The 17,710-nt window shown below is 35.2% G+C and overlaps 1 protein-coding gene across 2 annotated transcripts; it reads right to left on the bottom strand.

Annotated features, from left to right (window-relative positions):
- Positions 1 to 13,020: 13,020 nt before the first annotated feature.
- Positions 13,021 to 16,845, bottom strand: LOC145061244 (receptor-like protein 7). Of its 2 annotated transcripts, none has more exons than XM_079008676.1 (2): positions 13,760 to 16,845; positions 13,021 to 13,240 (listed from the first exon to the last, which is right to left on the bottom strand). In XM_079008676.1, exons 1-2 carry the CDS (start codon positions 16,785 to 16,787, stop codon positions 13,227 to 13,229), a joined length of 3,042 nt encoding a protein of 1,013 aa, XP_078864802.1. In that variant the 5' UTR covers positions 16,788 to 16,845; the 3' UTR covers positions 13,021 to 13,226. The 2 variants fall into 2 exon arrangements, with proteins under 2 accessions (XP_078864802.1, XP_078864801.1); XM_079008675.1 differs by having other exon boundaries at positions 13,021 to 13,188.
- Between the last annotated feature and the right edge of the window lie 865 nt (positions 16,846 to 17,710).

Below are 17,710 nucleotides of genomic sequence, written 5' to 3'. Positions count from 1 at the left end.
CTTAGGACCTTCATATTCTTTGCCATTTCTCAAAGTGATGGCACATGCACTATGCTTTGGATTCTTTCAGTTTGTGCAAGTAGTTTGCCTTGTGACTCCAACTTACTCACAAAAGTGGTGACTTGAGTCATTTGTTATTCCAAAGTCTTGATACTCGCCTTGATCTCATTTTAAAATGTTTGAGTACTTGTAGCTAAACTCTTGACAATGTTTTCCAAAGACATTCCCAATCCTCTTGAACTACTTCCTTGTTGCATGTTTTGAGGTTGGAATTGAGATTGATGAGGAGGTTGATTTGGTTGGAAACGTGATTGATAATTTGGTTGGTGATGCATCCGGTTTTGAAATGGAGGGCTTGGTTGATAAGGTGGTAGCCTTGGCTGAAAATTGGCATTGGGTTGATGCCAATTTGGATTGCTTCTTGGCTGAAAGTTTCCTTGATGTTGACTTGAAAATCCCATAGCTTGAACCGGCTCTACATCTTCTTGTAACATTGGTTACATAGCAGTGGGGTGTCCAACTTGTGTACAAATACCACAAGGTCTAACTGTTGGTGGTTGCACACCCTTGTCCTTTGCTAGCATCATCACTACTTTAGTCAACTCAGACAGTTGGCTTTCAATCTTTGGGGTAGAAATTTCTTTCACTCCTCTTGGTGCATCAATGTACCATTCTTCTTCTTGAATTGTATGCTTTGACTCTTCTACCATGTTCTTGATAAGAGCTCTGAATTCTGTTGGAGTTTTATCAGGTATTGATCCACCACTTGATCCATTGAGTAATCTCCTATCCCAAGATGACATTCCTTCACAAAAATATTGTAACAACTGATATTCTAAAATCCCATGTTTTGGACATCTTGAACACAATTTCTTGAACCGTTCCCAGTAAGTATGCAAGGATTCTCTCTTTTGTTGATTGATACCAATTATTTCTCTACGTAAAGATAAAGCTTTCATTTCTAGAAAATATTTTTTCAAAAACATCCTTGCAAGTTCATTCCATGTTGTGACTGACCCCAGTGGTAAGTCATATAACCATTCCTTAGCTGAATCTTGTAAAGCAAAGGGGAATGCCCTTAACTTGATTTGATCTTCTATAACTTCATGTGGCTTCATACCCACACAAACAACATGAAATTCTTAAGGAATTTGTGTGGATCTTCATTTCAAGACCATGAAATGAAGGTAACAAATGGATGAGTCTAGAATTGAGTTCAAAGTTTATTGTTGCAGGGTAATTAATGCACAAAGGTTGTTAGGTGACATCTTGAGTGGCCCGCTGTCTGAAGGTTTGTTCAGGTGGTGGATTTGGAGGATTTTGGCCATGGTTGTCTCCCATGGCAGGAGTAAGGATAAAGGCTTCAGATACGGGTAAAGGTGAAGATGGTGGGTGGTATTTTGGGATGTTGGTGAAGATGTGGTTGATGGATTTGATGAAGAAGCTCTAGATTGTTGTTTCTTTAAAAGTTTGGCTTGCTTCCTTCTTTGTTTTGCAGATTTGTCTATCTCCAAATTAACTGGTAAAGGTATACATGTGCGAAAAGATCTTGGCATAAACAATTAGTACTACCGTATCCCCGACAACGATGCCAATTTGTTTGGCTGTCAAACCAACAAATAATGAGATAAAATAATAACAATAAAACTCAAATCACTGCTACTTCATACATTTAAGATAGTATAGAGTAAGAAGGGTCAGTCCATAGGAATACGGGACTCCTTATTTAGCCATATTCTCACACATTATACAAACAATATTATAATCGGGGATTATATTTGAACTAAAATTGAAATTCATAAAGAAATAAGATTGAAAACAAAATTTAGTAAAAGAAATACATTTCTAATTTTGATTTCTATATATGTATTATGTTGAAAGATGTAATATGGTTATGACTCATGTTTAATCTAGGTTGGTAATTTAGATATTAATAAACTCTAATATCTAACTTGACAAAAGTGTTTTATTCAAAACATGTTCTTCAAATAAAACTTCATTTAATTGCTTCATTTCAAATAAGTTCTTGCATCAAATCATTAAATGACATTGAGTTCTTGCAACAATTACCAACAATGTTCAACATTCCTATTAAGCTTGTGATTATGAACATTTAATCTTTGATTACACTTATTTTGATCTAAATACAACCAATCAAGTGCATGTTACTAACATCAAATCATAGAACATATATGAATTTTATAACTTGATTGATAAGAACCCTATTTCATTGATCAAGTGAATAAAGTGAACCAATAAAATACATAATTAAGATCAAATCAAAGATTACTAGATATTAAACATAAGTTAAGTGTAAATTAAAACCTAACAACAAATACTTAAGAATTGAGAATCATAAATGATAAAGAAATCAGCCACACATGTCTAAATTAAACTACAAATTCAACAAGTTTAATCCTAAATTTGACTTACAAAATGAAAATTAAAGTGTTTCTAGATGTTATTCAACTTCCAAAATCTCCCAAAATACGACTTAACTTCCTCTGGAACTGGCCGTCTCTCTTTTACAAAGGATGAAACTGTTTTAAAACTGACGACACGTTTACACGACCCGTGTTAATTAACAGTGACCATTTGCATGGTCGTGTAAACTCGAGAAGAAAAATGCTCAAATCTGCCAGGTCTTCGAAGTACACTACTGTTAAATATGCATTTACATGGCCCGTGTAAACTCGAGGCTTTCATTTACACGACCGTGTAAACCTCTGTAAAGTCAAGATCTTCATTTTCTTCTTAACTTCCTCCTCGATGCTCCAATAGTCCCGAAACTTCGTCCACATCTTTTATTCATCACTTCAACTAAGATCCTACCTTCAAAAGTCCCTGAAATATCACAAAAGTGTGTGAATGGATTTGCATCATGAAAAATTCCGAAAAATATGCAAAATGCATGAGTTTAAACCTAAATGCAATGCACTTTTATGGATTAAAACTACAAAATAAATGCATGAAATACACCTAACAATAAACCACAAATCATGTCCTAACAATCTCCCCCTTGGTTTATAACTTTCTTTTCTGTTCAATCTTTTCTTTTTTCTTGACTTTCAGCTTTTATCTTCGATTTCTTCACAAATTGGGTATAAAGGATTCTTGTATAGGTTCTTGAAAATCCGCACTTTCAGCTTTGAAAAACTTCAGAGATAATTACAGAGAAATCGATTCTTCTACATCACTTCATCAAGTTGATAGATATCATCAAATTGATTGATGAGGCTTCAATGCAACTCATCACATAAATTCAAATACAGCTTCACCTTGCTTCTGGGGTTGAAAGATTGGGAGTTTAAAAATAATCTTCACTTTTTGTTCCTTCAAATGAATATTCTTCGTCGATCATAGATGTGTATTAAAAATTAACCATGACTAAAAGTCCCTGTGGATCATAAAGTCATAAAGACCCTTCTCACCACAGTTGTTCAAGGACCCAACCTTCGCTCAGATCGAGACTACTCGCAGTATATGTGTGAACATGGAGGAATGCACTATGATTTGTTGAGTATCGGAGAACTAATCAAGGTTATTTTTGATGTTAGCCCCCGCATATCCTCGATCAAAGATCTCAATATAGTTTTTAAAGTTAATAAGTTAACTTGGTCCTTGACGAGACGTTCAATGGTTTGTGAATCTCAGTTGAGTGTACCATTCTAGTGCCAGTGAGAGTTAATTAGGAATAACTCACAAAACCATCCTGTGACAAAAATATACGAGGACGTACTTCTACAGTTTAGCATGACACGAGTGATGGGTTTTGAGCATATCTACAATCCTATGTGATCATGCAACCTTAATTGCTTTGGATCTAAAGTCTTCTCTATTGAACATGCAAATTGAACACCAAAGCAATGAACCCTAAAACTCGCATACACAATTCGAAAATCACATATATTTCAGGGTTTGATGATTTCCTCACTTGTTATATTATAATAACAAGACAATCCTTGAAGTCTTTGACTCTTGGGGAGAGGTGGATTTTCAGCCAAGGTTCTTCTTAGAATGCATAGAGCCGAAAATCCTTACTAGAGGGTCTTTAAAAAGCTGTCACTGCTAGGATTTTTAGATGGAAACCCTAATACCTTGCTTAGTCACCACACAGCCCATGGATTCTCTCTTTAGAGTTGTAACATCCTGTTTAATTAATAAATTAATAGATAAAATTTGATGAATGAATAGTCGCAATTAATTCATATTATTTAGCGGGGTGTAGGTTTCGAGGAGCCAAATGAAATAGTTTTAGATGTTGGGGGTTAAAAGTGTAAGTTCTGGATTTAATTTGAAAATGATTTTAAAAGTCATGGTGTGCTTGGTAATTATTGGACTTAGATTGAAAGGATTTTGGAATGTTGGGGGTCAAGTGGTAACTTCTTGGACTAGAATTGTAATGAACTATTATAGAAGGGGTTTAATTGGTAAATAATGGATTGAAGTTGAAAAGAATATGGGGGGAGGGGTTGGAAGTGGATGAAGGATAAAGTTTGCATGTGGACGGGTATAAACCTATCACTTTGTTCATAACCCTAACCCTAAACTCTCATATCCTCAACCGCCACCTTCACGTATCCTTCCTGCAGTCGTTGCCATCTCTCCTGTAGTCACGTTGCACCACCGAGCCATTGTGGTGCCGTCCGGTTGAAGACAAAAGCCGCTGTTAGACATCATGGAAGTAAATGATCGAATGGAACACACCCGGGATGTCGCTGTTGCTGTTGAAGACATAAGCCGTCACTTATGCTCTCTCTAATCGTCGTCATGGGGCTTCTCAACCACCGATGCCAACCACCGATGCCAACCACCATTGTAGTTTCTGATGAAGCTCACTGTTGTGTTTCTAACCACCATTGGATGTAACTGATGGGTTTTATGCATAAGAAACATTCCTATGTGCTCATACAAACCCTAATGCTTGGATCTAGGTTTCTCTATTGTACATGCTTTGATTCCAAAACTTACAAACCTATATCTATCATATATAATTCGAAATTATCATAAGGAAAACAGATCTAAGTAGTTTACCTCTTCCAAGTAGCTTGAATCCTTGTAGTCTTCTTGATCTTGAGCTTAGAGTCACAAATGCAACTCCTCTAATGGTTCACAAACCCCACAAGCAAGAAGGCAATATGAGAGAGGGTGAGAGATGCTAGAAATCGGCCTAGGATTCTCTTAGAATCAAGTGGTAATCGATTTCAATACCCTAGGGGTCTTATTTATACTGCTAGCTGCTAGGGTTTTAGCCTAAACCCTAATGGACAGCTTAATCACCAAGCAGCCCATAGAACCTTCTAGATTAGGGCCCTTGGACGAAAATATGATGGATCCCCATCATAATTTCGTTCTCCCTTAGTCCATTAGGTTCTCCAGCCCAAAATTCAACTATCATGCATTTGACAGTTTATACCTCTTTATTTAATTAGTCTCTTTTAGTCACCAAATTAATTCTTAATTAATTTATGATTAATACTAATCAAATAAATATGATTTCTCCTTTAATATATTATTCTTATAATATATTAATAAACCATAATATTCTCCCTTTCTCCTAAAATCACCTTGTCAAGTTGCTTTGAAGAAGGCAACCCAAAAGGACCATGCACAACCGGGTCAATTACATACCAAATATAGTTACGGGCTTAGACAGTATTCCAACAGTAACACCATGTGGGGTAGCCCATGGAATTCCTAGGTAAATACCATGTGGGGTAGCCCATGACATTAGATGTAAGACCATGTAGGGTAGCCCATGGCATTTCTAGGTAAAGACCATGTGGGGTAGCCCATGGCATTCTTACAGGTTTTTGTATGCATGGATTATGTGTTATATGTAGCTTTTATAGCTAGCAGGATATGTGATACAGGTAGCTTTTATAGCTAACAGGATATGTGATATGTGGATTGTGTGTATGGTATGCTCTAGGAAACTCACTAATCTTCGTGCTTATAGGTTTTATTTATTGTTTCAGGTACTTCATTTCCAAAGGAAAGGAGTTGGCTCGATCGCAGCGCATCACACTATGTTTTCCGTATAGGAGGTCTTTGGGATTAAACTTTGATATTATTTTGTGACGACATGCTTAATTATTGATACACTGGTTCTGACATGAGATATTATTATGAATGTTTTATACTGATGGTTTTATGTAATAACTTAGTTAAAACGAAATTTTTTGTCTGGAATTTTGGGATGTTACAAGTTGGTATCAAAGCCTTGGTTTGAGGGATTCAGGTACACTCTCGGATGTGTCTGGACTCAGACTGAGGACTTGGTATGAAATTTTCGAAACAAAAATCATTTTTCACAAAAAGGAATTTGAAAAAGAAGCTAAAAAGGGAAAAGAATTTTGAATAGAACAATGTGTGTGATGCATGCAATCAGCCAAGCCCAAGTAATTTTCCCTAGAATACCCACTTGTTTCCTCTTAGGATGGACTGTCTGATTTTAGGCACCCTAGGGGTTCCTTATATAGCTGAGCTGCTAGGGTTTCTGACTGGAACTCTAATTCTCTGCTTAGGCCTTAAGCAACCTAGTAGATCCTTCCAGAAGCCCCCTTTAGACGATTTCTATGTGGGCTACACATTGAATTTCGTCTATCCCTTCCTAGGGATTCATAAGCCTAACTTGCAACTATCATATAATTGCAATATCAGTCCATCTAATTTAGTTAGTCTCTTCTGATCACCAAATTAATTTATGATGAATACTAATTAATTAATACGATTTCTCAATTAATATATTATTCTTATAATATATTAATAAATCACAATTAACATCTTTCTCCATAATTCATCCTATCAAATTTCTATGGTTAAGGCAACCCAAAAGGACCATGCTACTATTGGGTAAAGACGTAAAGTACATCATAATTTTAGTTATGGGCTTAGACACCTAATCCAACATAAATATCTTGAGCATGGAGGTAGGGAGCCAAAGCGGAAAGATGACGAGTTAAACTGGTCTAAATGAAGGATTTTCTTTGAACTCGAGTATTGTTCTTCTCTACAGCTGGAACACAACATAGATTTCATGCATGTTAAGAAAAATATGGACGAGATTTTGTTAGGTACTCTTCTAATGAACGATAAAGGTAAATACACATCAAATACACGAGAGAACTTGAGAATTCTAAACATTTGGAGAAATGAATGGTTGCAAAAAAAAAGTTGACATGTTTCATAGACCCCATGCAAGATACTCTTTCACAAAATCTATCTGACAACTCTTTTGTCAATTTATAAAAGATATTAAACTGCCAGATGGGTTTGGTTCTAACATCAGTAAGAAAGTGAACGATTCCAATACTAACATTATTAGGTTGAAAGTGCATGACCATCACATTCTTATGCAATGTTTGGTACCGATTGGAGTTAGAGGGTTGTTAGACAGAGACACTTATACACCTATTGTAGACCTTTGTACGTTTTTCAAGCAACTTTGTTCCAGAACATTTAAGGTGGAGGATATGATGAAAGAAAAAGTATACATTATGGCAATCTTGTCCAAGTTAGAATTGATTTATCCTCCAAAGTTTTTTGACATTGTAGTTCATTTTCTTTTGCATTTACCTGATGAAGCGATTGTCGGAGGCCCGGTATGTATGAGATTGATGTATCCCTTCAAAAGATATATGAAAAAACTAAAAAACTATGTCAAAAACAGGGCGAGGCCGGAAGGTTCTATAGCTGAGGGTTATGTTGCTGAAAAAGCTTTATTATTTTGTTCGATGTACCTTCGAGATGTACATACTCAATTTATTCTTCCCGAAAGAAATGAAGATGTTGTCATTAAAAAAAATGTTTTGGATGTTTGAGTCTAAATGTCGACCGGCCAGCACAACTCAAATCAAAACTCTTAATTTAACGGAAATGTATACAATGGAATGGTTTGTATTGAATAGTTGTGAAGAAGTCATACAATATATCAAGTAACTATTATTATCTCTAACTTTTATCCTTATTTTTTTTTTCTTTTTACATCGATATCTTTTTTTTCATCAACGTAGGAAATTCAAATCTGAACATCCCCAAAGTGATGAAAACAGAGAATTTCCTAACTAGTTTCGTGAAAAGGTAATACAAATTAAGAAACAAATTTGTTTCATTAATCTAAAGAATACATAATACGTATTACTTTATATTTCCTATTTTCATCAAAGAAAACAGAAAACTCTCCAGAATTCCATAAAGAGTTGTCGGCACTTGCAATGGGTCCGCAAATGAATGCTTATACTTACACCGCATACATAGTCAATGGTGTTAGGTTTATGGTTCTTAGTCATGAAGCACAACGCACAACACAAAACTCTAGGGTTTTAGCTTTGGGTGAGAAAGACGAGAAATATTATGGCCAGTTAGAAGAGATTATAGAGTTGCGGTATCCACATGATTATTCAACTGTAGTATTTTGTTGCAAGTGGTTTGATACTTGAACATGAATTATTTCTAGTGATAATTTCACCAATATCAACACACGACGCGAAGCATACAAAGATGACCAACTCATATATGATTCACAAGGCAAAAAAGTGTTCTACATTAGAGAGCCTTCTCGAACAAACCAAAATGATAACCATCGGTGTGTTGCCGAGCATGTTAATTATCTAAGTATTGGGGATCTACCATCGAACGATGATCCTATCCAACTTGCTTACAATGACTCCATCCGAAATGTTGATAATGGCTCCTACGAAAGTGTTTACAATGTCGACGTAGTTCAAAATATCTCTTCATCCGATGCTCCACTTTTTATCGAGTTCAACATGTACTTTCAAAACATTCCTAGAGTCGTTGATGTAGAAGGTGCAACTGAAGTTCCTCCGCCAACTAGTAGAGTTAATGATGCTTCTGATTGCGAGACTGATTACGATGAGACCGATTCTGATTATGATATCGAAAAAGACACCGAAGGATATGATAGTTGCTATGTAATGCGTATTTGTAATATGAACTTTATTTGGACTCCTAGTTTAAAAAGAAATGTTTATTCCTATGTAATGTCTATTTGTAAAAAAAATTGTATCAGTATATTTTATAATTTTTCAAGAAATGATGTCTATATGGATTTTGTTTGTGTACATCATGGCTACTATTATGGATTGTGGACATGGGGTGATGGAGCTGAGCACCCACCTTTCCCAGGTGGTAGAGGTGCCGGTCATCATGAGTAGGACCGTAACTCTTATTATGAATTTTTATTTACTAATTTTATTCAATTATTATAAATTAAATACCGTTTCTAATAATTTTTAATTATATTTGTGGTTCAGCAACGTAAGAAAGTCCGAGGCGAAGCCAAAAATATTAAGTTTGAAAGAGCGCTCTTACAGAATAAGGAAAAACGATTAACATGGATTAAGATAGACATATGACATGTGATCCCGTAGGAGAGCCGACAACATGGGCATTAGCAGCGACATTGGCATTAGCGACGACACAAAGTATTACCAGCGACATGGACATTAGAGGCGACAAATCTCTTTACCGTCGACATTTTGGTCAATAGTGACAGAGCACTAGCGGCGACCTATTATCCGCGACATGTCGCCGCTATTACTATTACAATTACCGGCAACTTCACTAATCTTTACCGGCGACATTTGTCGCCGCTAATGGCCTTTTTTCTTGTAGTGAAATGCAAGTTGTTCCAATAATGTTGTCCTCACCTCGTGATGTTGTATAAAATGTGATTGAAAAGATCTTTTCAAACACCGACCAAAAAAAAAATATTTCATTTACAACTTGTTTTATACCGATAATATACTTTTAGAAATCATTTTTACACAGATAACATTTATTTATAGATTTTAACGAACATACTCTCACATTAATATGCTTTTCTTGACATTTGTTGATGGACAGTACAAATCACAAAGTAAAAATCGATATTTGTTATATAGTATTTACTAAATCTGGAGTGCACGAGTGAACCGAAAAATCAATAGGGGTAAGGCATTCACTATCAAGTCAATAAATATTACACATTTGTCATACCCTAGCCAAAATCATATTCATCTCAAATCAATAATTCCGGCTTGTGATGTGTGTTGATTAAGTTCACGACATCTAATATGTAAAGTTATTTATTTAAAAAGTATCACATTATAAAAACAATGAAATTTAAAATTTCTTGAAACATTTAGATATGTTGGACTGGGCTGGATCTGAACCAATAAGTCAATACCAGGGAACCTATATTGGGCTCTACTGGATTATCCTACCCAACCCGTTCAAATTGAAACCTGTAGTTTTATCGATGAAATTCGCGACTGCCGCTGCCGTTTCATCGTCTAGATAACCGTATCCCATGTTCAAAGCCAGGTAAAACCCATAGTCTTTTGCTTTCTCTTGAGTCTTGATTTCCAGCCTTTGTTGATATATATACACTCTGTTGTCTCTGTATTTCTTTGTCATACATATGAATTTGATCACTTCAGAGTATCTTTTACTTTTTTTTTTTTTTTTTTTCGAAACTGATTTTGTGGGATGCAGATTGGTTTTTCCCTTTTACCTCAGTTGGCTATCAAGTTATTGAGAAACTAACTGTGTCGATTAGTCGTTGCAAGTGTTTGTTGAATGCCTAAACCAGCGCATACTCTTTCGAATTCATAGTTGTTCTGTTTTTTAGACTTAATAGGTTCCATGATTATGACACATTTTGCAAAAACCAATTCGTTCCAAAACAAGAATCCCATCTAGTGGAAAATATCACCCTCAAAATTACCATTTAATGTAGGGCATTTGATAAGGAACATAACTTAGAAGCACAAGAAGCCCAGCCCACAGTGAGTGAGCCCAAAGTGTCCAAAGTTTGGAGGGTGTACAGAAGGAGACACTAAGGACAGTTGCATGGGGTTGCCACTAACGAGTTGCAGAATATTTAAACAGGCTCTGGAACAGTATTTATCTCTTATACAACTACTGCTAATTTTCTTTCTGGTTTATGATTTTGGGATGATTGTTGGTAAGATAAGTATAGTTAAAGTATCTAGCAAGAGGATGATGAGTATCAGTACCTTTTTCTAATAGCTGTTGTAAGTAACATCAAGATTAAAATAGCAAGCCTTGAGACTAAGGTTTGTGGGAGGGAGATAGAGCTGAAATTGTGTTACCTTACATTACAAAAACTTGTTAGTCGAAATGAAGTGTGTTTGGATGATGTTGACTTTATTTCAAATTAGCTAGCAATACATTAAACCTTATCTTTATATTCTCAATATAACAATTTTGATTTGTCTAGGATTTTCATGGTTTGACTGGGTACTTATTCTGTCGTCCATCTAGTAGAAATTTGAACTTGTTTACAAGATATGAATTAATGTTTTTATATTTGGCTTAAAAATAAGACTATGGTGTGTGATGATGTATATGCTTATCCCTTGTTTGTGGATCTTGTATTTTATGTTGAATTTGAATTTTGAATATGAGTAGAAAACAGAATCATGATGAAGCATCTGCACCTTCACCTACCAAGAAGAGATTTTATGACAAGGGCTATTCAGCAGCAGCTTGGTCAGATGTTAACCATAACGTGCTTTTTTTGGATTACGATGCAACTGGGGATTGTTGATTTTGTTTGGTTTAGTGGAGTTTGCAAGTCATGGAGATCACTTGCACTCTCCAACTGGAAGATGTTTATGGCATCCAGACCCCCTGTTTCTATACGAATCACTTATTGAATATTAGTACATCTCTCTTATGACTAAGATATTGTTAGTGTTTTGTTATTATGTCAAATAAGATGCAAGTACGTTGTTATGGATTACATAATTCTGTTAATGTTAAAAAAATTAAGCATGTTGCTATTACATGTAAATCTATGAAAGTAATTGCTAACACGGGTAAAAATTAGGTATATCACCTATATTTGTAAAAGGAGTAAATTACGTGATGTGTGGAAAATAGTGAAACAAGTGGTTGACTTGATTAAGTGTGAAATGCTCATTGCGATATTAAGTAATAACATAAAAAGCGTTGGGGTTTAGTAGAATGAAATTCAAATTTGTGGACCAATGTGTAATTTGTTGAAGTGCAAAAGTATAAATACCGAGTTTAGAAATTTAACTTCAATTTTGTCGTATATTTCCAGTGATAAAGTGGGGGTTAACAGCATATGTTTTGGTCTTGAATTGAGGAGAGAAACGAAAATATGGAAGAACACTCGGCAATTGGAAGTAAATATGGCAGCAATCGACCTATTTTTGTATCAGTGCTAATGCTTGATCAGGGTCCGAGTACAGAGGCTCGGTTGAACAAGGTATGTCTATTGAAATGACATTATTATGATTGTTTGTTTTCAAATTGATGATAAAAGTATGGTAATAGTCATACTTATAACCAAAATCAAGCCTTGGAATCAACCCAAAAGAGCTTAGGATGCTAAATGTTTGACCTAGAGTTTGTCAGATTTTGGTAATTGTTGATTTGATGTAGAAATTGATGTTTGTGAAACGAGTTAAGCTCTTTTGTAGGAGTTAAGGCTGATGAATTTTTTCAAAACCATGAAAGAAAATGGATGAAACACACAGAATTCCCATCTAGAACTTTAAAAGGTATGTGTACCTTGTGTGTGTTTATTCAGATGAAATCCTTGAAAATAAATGTTAATTGATGCAGTTTTAGTTGGTATATCATCTCTAGTTGCTTGAGCTGATGGCTGATAAGCTTGACGTAGAAATTTGTGAGTTTGACCTAGTAATGAAGAATTGATACAACTTTACTGCTAAATGTCATACTTGATTCTATTTGGATGAATTAGCATCTGTGTAAATGTTAAAGTTTGTGGTATGGTGCATATAATGATATTATGGTAAATATAATTAAGTTTTGGTTATAAATTGTTCAGTTTTTTGTATATTTTTCTTTTTAACATAAACTAATTGTTAAAAAATATTTATATTATGTTTATTATAACAAAACACATGAATCTCATACTATCACCCAGTACGAACCAATAGCGTACGTGAGAGTCCATGATCATGCCACCATAAACGATAAACTGAAACAATGGACTCTTACTAAATGATATATCAATTAAAGTCTAACTCAAAGAAATCCAGTTCAAACCAACACAGTCTTACACTTAAAACACACACACGCATAATGGTTTAACAGACTAAAATCCCTTGAAGCTCTTCTACATCTTCTCCTTGCCCTTTGAATGTGAAGATATGATACCTCCTGAGATATATGATAATGTATGTTTTACGCAGCTAAGTTCATGGCTTTTTATCTATACAAAATACAGCGCCCACAGTCATAAAACTTGCGTTTCAGAAAACATGGTTATAATATCGATTACTACAAAATACTTCAAACATGTACTATATTATAATAATCCCGAAACAAAAATGTCTTTCACAGACATCATGTTAAACATACCATTAACAAATAACATGCTGAAAACAGCGACCAACGTCACATAACAAATCCAACTTAAAATACGAAATATTGTTTTAGTATGTTAATGTTAAAATATGTTAATAATATTTTCTTTGCTAAAATGTATGTATGGTTCGAGGATAAAGCTTTTGAATAATGATAGAAAAATGAAAGAAATTTTTAATTAGACAAATTTGAGAAACGTGTGTGTGTCTATATATCTAAGATAATATCACAAATATCTTCTAAAGGCTGCTTTAAAGTAAACAAATATCTAAAAAAAATAGATTTGTAAAGAGATATTTTTCTCAATGATTTTTAACACAATAAAAAATCAAATAAGAGATGCACATCTAATGAATTATTATACCTTGGTTTCTCCTTGTGTGACGAAGTGGCCTCACCCATCTGTTCTTCCTCTTTGTGAACCGATCACTATACCTTTCATATAGAAAGTTTCCAATAACAACCCCAACAACCAATCCACTTGCAACTCCACAGAATACAAAGATCCAATCGATTGTTTCATTTGGGAGGAGAGACTCGGCCTCGGACATATTGCTTGCCGGTGGAAGCCTTGATGGCATTGAACCTTGGCATTCGTTGTATAAAGGTTTTCCACACAATTGTGGATTCCCCATGTAGGAGTCGTTCTCGAATGTCTCAAATTGTTGACCTTGTGGTATTTGCCCTTCAAGATGGTTGAATGACACGTTGAAAATGGAAAGGAAGTTGAGTTGCACCAACTGTTGGGGAATTTCTCCGGATAGGTGGTTTTGGGAAAGATCCAAAGATTCAAGTTTCTTTAGGTACCCGAAAGATGGCATGACACGTCCAGTAAACTGATTGTTGGAAAGATTGAGGGATTCAATGCCTCGAAGATCTTGGAGTGATGGTGGGATTTCTCCTTCAAAATGGTTACAAGAGAGATCAATAGCCGTGAATATGGTTAGAATCTTTTCGTACTTTGTTCTAACACCTTTGTGTATTATTGTCATACTGTAACTGTATAAAGCCCTTATGAATGTATCTTTTGTACCGAACGGTATAATGGTCATATCTGATTCCATAACAGATGATTTGCTAGCATAAACTGATTTCATGGCTTTCCAAGTTTGGAAGTAGTTTTGATGCAGTTGACCACTAAAATCATTGTTAGAGAGGTCTATGATCCGCAACTTAGGGAACTGTGAGGAAACAATTGTCGAAGATTGAATCGGCCCATAAAATTTGTTAGCCCGCAACGAGAGAACTTGCAGGTTGGGAAGATTTCCCAACCAAGAAGGAAAGATGTCATGGAACGAGTTATCTCCAAGATTGAGAAACTCTAAATTCGTACAATTTGTCAATGATCTTGGTAGCTCACCCGTAAACTGATTTTTGTTAAAATCAATATATTTCAACTGGCTTCCATACATAAACACATTCATCATTATGCCATGAAAGTTATTTCTGCTCAGATCCAAAACCAACAATGAATTGAATAGGTTACCCAAACATGGAGGAAGAGTTCCACTCATGTTGTTAGAAGACAAACGTAATAAGCGCAGAGATTTCACTTCACATATCAATGGTGGTATTTCTCCAGTCAGATTGTTATCTGAGGCTACATAAACAACTGTGGTTTGTGGTGGAATTGGTAACTTCCCTTGTAACTGATTATTCTTGATCAAAAATACTTGTAAACGGCTCCATGGTAGAAATTGAGGATACTGATGAAAGCCTGTGATGGAGTTGTATGAAAGGTCAACCGCATGTAATGTTTCTTTGCTGTTGTTCCAGATCCACACTGGTACCATGCCATCAATCTTGTTTCGATCGAGAAATAAGAGTTCCAATTTATTTTGGAAACGCAAAAAGGCAGGGAATTCCTTCAAGTTACATGTCGACAGTGCTAAGATTTTAAGTTCCGGTAAGGTGCTATTGGTGTAATTGTTGGTGGCCACTAATGATATCATGTTATGACCTAAGTCGAGCATTTCGAGTTTGTTGAGTCCTAAGAACATGTCTACGTCTACACTCCCACTGAAATTATTGAAGCTAAATTGAAAAACTTTAAGACTTTTAAAGTTGGAAAATGAACTTGAAATTGGTCCTTGCAGTTGATTTCGTTGAAGGTCTATAAATGATAGTTGGGTGAGGTTGAAAAGCCAGGATGGTATATGACCCGTAAAAGAATTTATTCCCATCGCAACAACACTAAGTTTTGTTAGGTTTGCAAGAAAGGCTGGTATTTTACTGTTTATGTTAGTATCGTATACATGCAGCTCTTCAAGTTCAGCCAGCATGCCAAGCCAGTTGGGCAAGACCCCCTTTTCAAATCTGTTATCACTGAGATCTAAAATGATGAGTTTCGAAAGACTTACCAAGGAAGGAACAAATCCTGTGAACTTATTCCCACCAAGAGATAGTTTAGTGAGTTGTGTCATGTTAGAGAGTGAACCTGGAATGTGCCCTGTGAAAGAGCAATTCGAAACGCTCAAGAATGTCAAATGGTTTAGATTGCTTATGGATTCTGGTAAAATCCCGGAAAAACTTGTTAAATGTAGATGCACAAGTTCAAGTAAGCTGCTGTTACGAAACTCACGAAAGGTGCCTGTGAGGTTTGTATTTAATGCCAAATCAAGAATTTTCAACTTCGGTAGCTGAAAAATGGCTGCAGGGAATTCATCTTGAAGCAAACAGTTTTCTAGCGTGATTGACCTCAAAGAAGAAAAGTTGGCCAAGAAATGAGGTACAGAAGAACTAATGTCAACCCATGAGAGATGGAGTTCTTCGAGTCCTGTTAAGTTTTGCACTAGGTTTTTGAGGCCAGAAGGATTTTGAAGCTTTAGTGGATTCAATGACAGATCTAAAGACGACAAGTGCATCAACTGTGAGATCTCATTTGGGACATGGCCACTAAACCCAGAATAAGAGAGATTGAGGCTTCTTAACTGCTTTAAATGAGAAATCTCAGATGGGATTTGAGATTCATAAAAGTAGTTGAAGGCAAGGTTGAGGCTTTGAAGATGAACAAGGCTGAAGAGGGTGCTGGTAGAATTGATATGCCCACAAAGAGAGCATCCGTCTAAGTCAAGGCCGATCACATGACCATACTCATGGTCATTGCTGCACTCCACCCCATACCATGAACAACAATCAAAACCAGCATTTGATGCATTACTGGTGGGCTTCCAGGAGTGGAATGTTTGAAACCAACTAGCACCACAAAACGGTTCATCATCTGGATAAATCATGCTTTGCTTAAACTGAAAAATCATGCTTTGCTTAAACTGAAACAAGGCTGAGCATTCCTGATCATGGCTTAGGGATGATCCAATGCAGGTGAGTGTGAAAAAAAAGTATAAAAGGGAGATGGCTTGCAACAAGCTGAAGTGATTCATGTATGAAGCCATGAAAGAAATGTTTAATAGTACTTAAGTTGTTTGTGGATGTGTAATGCTCAATGTTCCATGATCATTATATAGACCATCTCCAAGTTAAGTTTAACCTTCCACCATAACTAGATAAGATGTCACATATATGGCTGTGAGCAAAGGGGAACCAATAAAATGTATCTGGAAGTCAACTAACAGAGTCAAAGAAAAAAATACCACCAGAAGAGAAATATATGGACTAAATACAAGAAAAAAAAATAAAAAAACTTCGTTTATTTGGGTATTAATAATAAAAAATTTAATTAATTAAATGACCTGAATTACTATTGTCTTTTTCTGAAAGTAATACAAGTTGGAATGTTAAAAACAACTAGTTATTCTTGTTATGGATTTAGAAAATTTTGTATATATACTTTTACCTTTAGTTGGTCTTCTGTTTTGATTTTCATAGCCTTCTGTCATTTGATGACTGCATCAAAAAAATTAGAAACTTGATATGTGGAAAGTGGAAAGTAGAAGCTCAGGGTTCGATCTTTTTTGTATTTCTATGAAGTGTTATCCAGATAAACGATTTTGTTTGGATGTTGTGTTCTAGCTATAATGAATTTATTTCTTTTCTTTAACTAAATAAAATATCTAAATGATGGTAAATGATCGTTTTTTCTTCTGTCTAAATTTGTGCTAAATAAAAAAACAAGTATCTTTGTGAAAAATGTTCTGAATGTAAATTTTATAGTAAATTACAGTTTGGGTCATTATGGTTGACACTTGTTTAGTCCAAGTTTTGAAAAATTGGTATAGATAATCCTCATGTTTATCATTTTCTTGTTTTTAGCATTACAATTTAATTCCATGTATGTATAGCGCATATTTTTTTTGTACGACTAATTCACACTCCTAATCTACTTCTAAATCTAGAGTTGAACCCTTAAACTATTTTG

The sequence above is a fragment of the Lactuca serriola genome, chromosome 7 (assembly GCF_051521515.1).
Source record: "Lactuca serriola cultivar US96UC23 chromosome 7, Lser_US96UC23_V15, whole genome shotgun sequence".
Taxonomy (NCBI): Eukaryota; Viridiplantae; Streptophyta; class Magnoliopsida; order Asterales; family Asteraceae; genus Lactuca; species Lactuca serriola.
This window is presented reverse-complemented; position numbering and strand designations above follow the sequence as displayed.

Bases quoted from the DNA above. Each gene is read 5' to 3' on its own strand.
- LOC145061244 (XM_079008675.1), bottom strand. From the start codon at position 16,787: ATGGCTTCATACATGAATCACTTCAGCTTGTTGCAAGCCATCTCCCTT. The intron at 13,189-13,759 runs GTATAATAATTC...CATATATCTCAG, and splicing joins TCACACAAGGAGAAACCAAG to GAGGTATCATATCTTCACAT.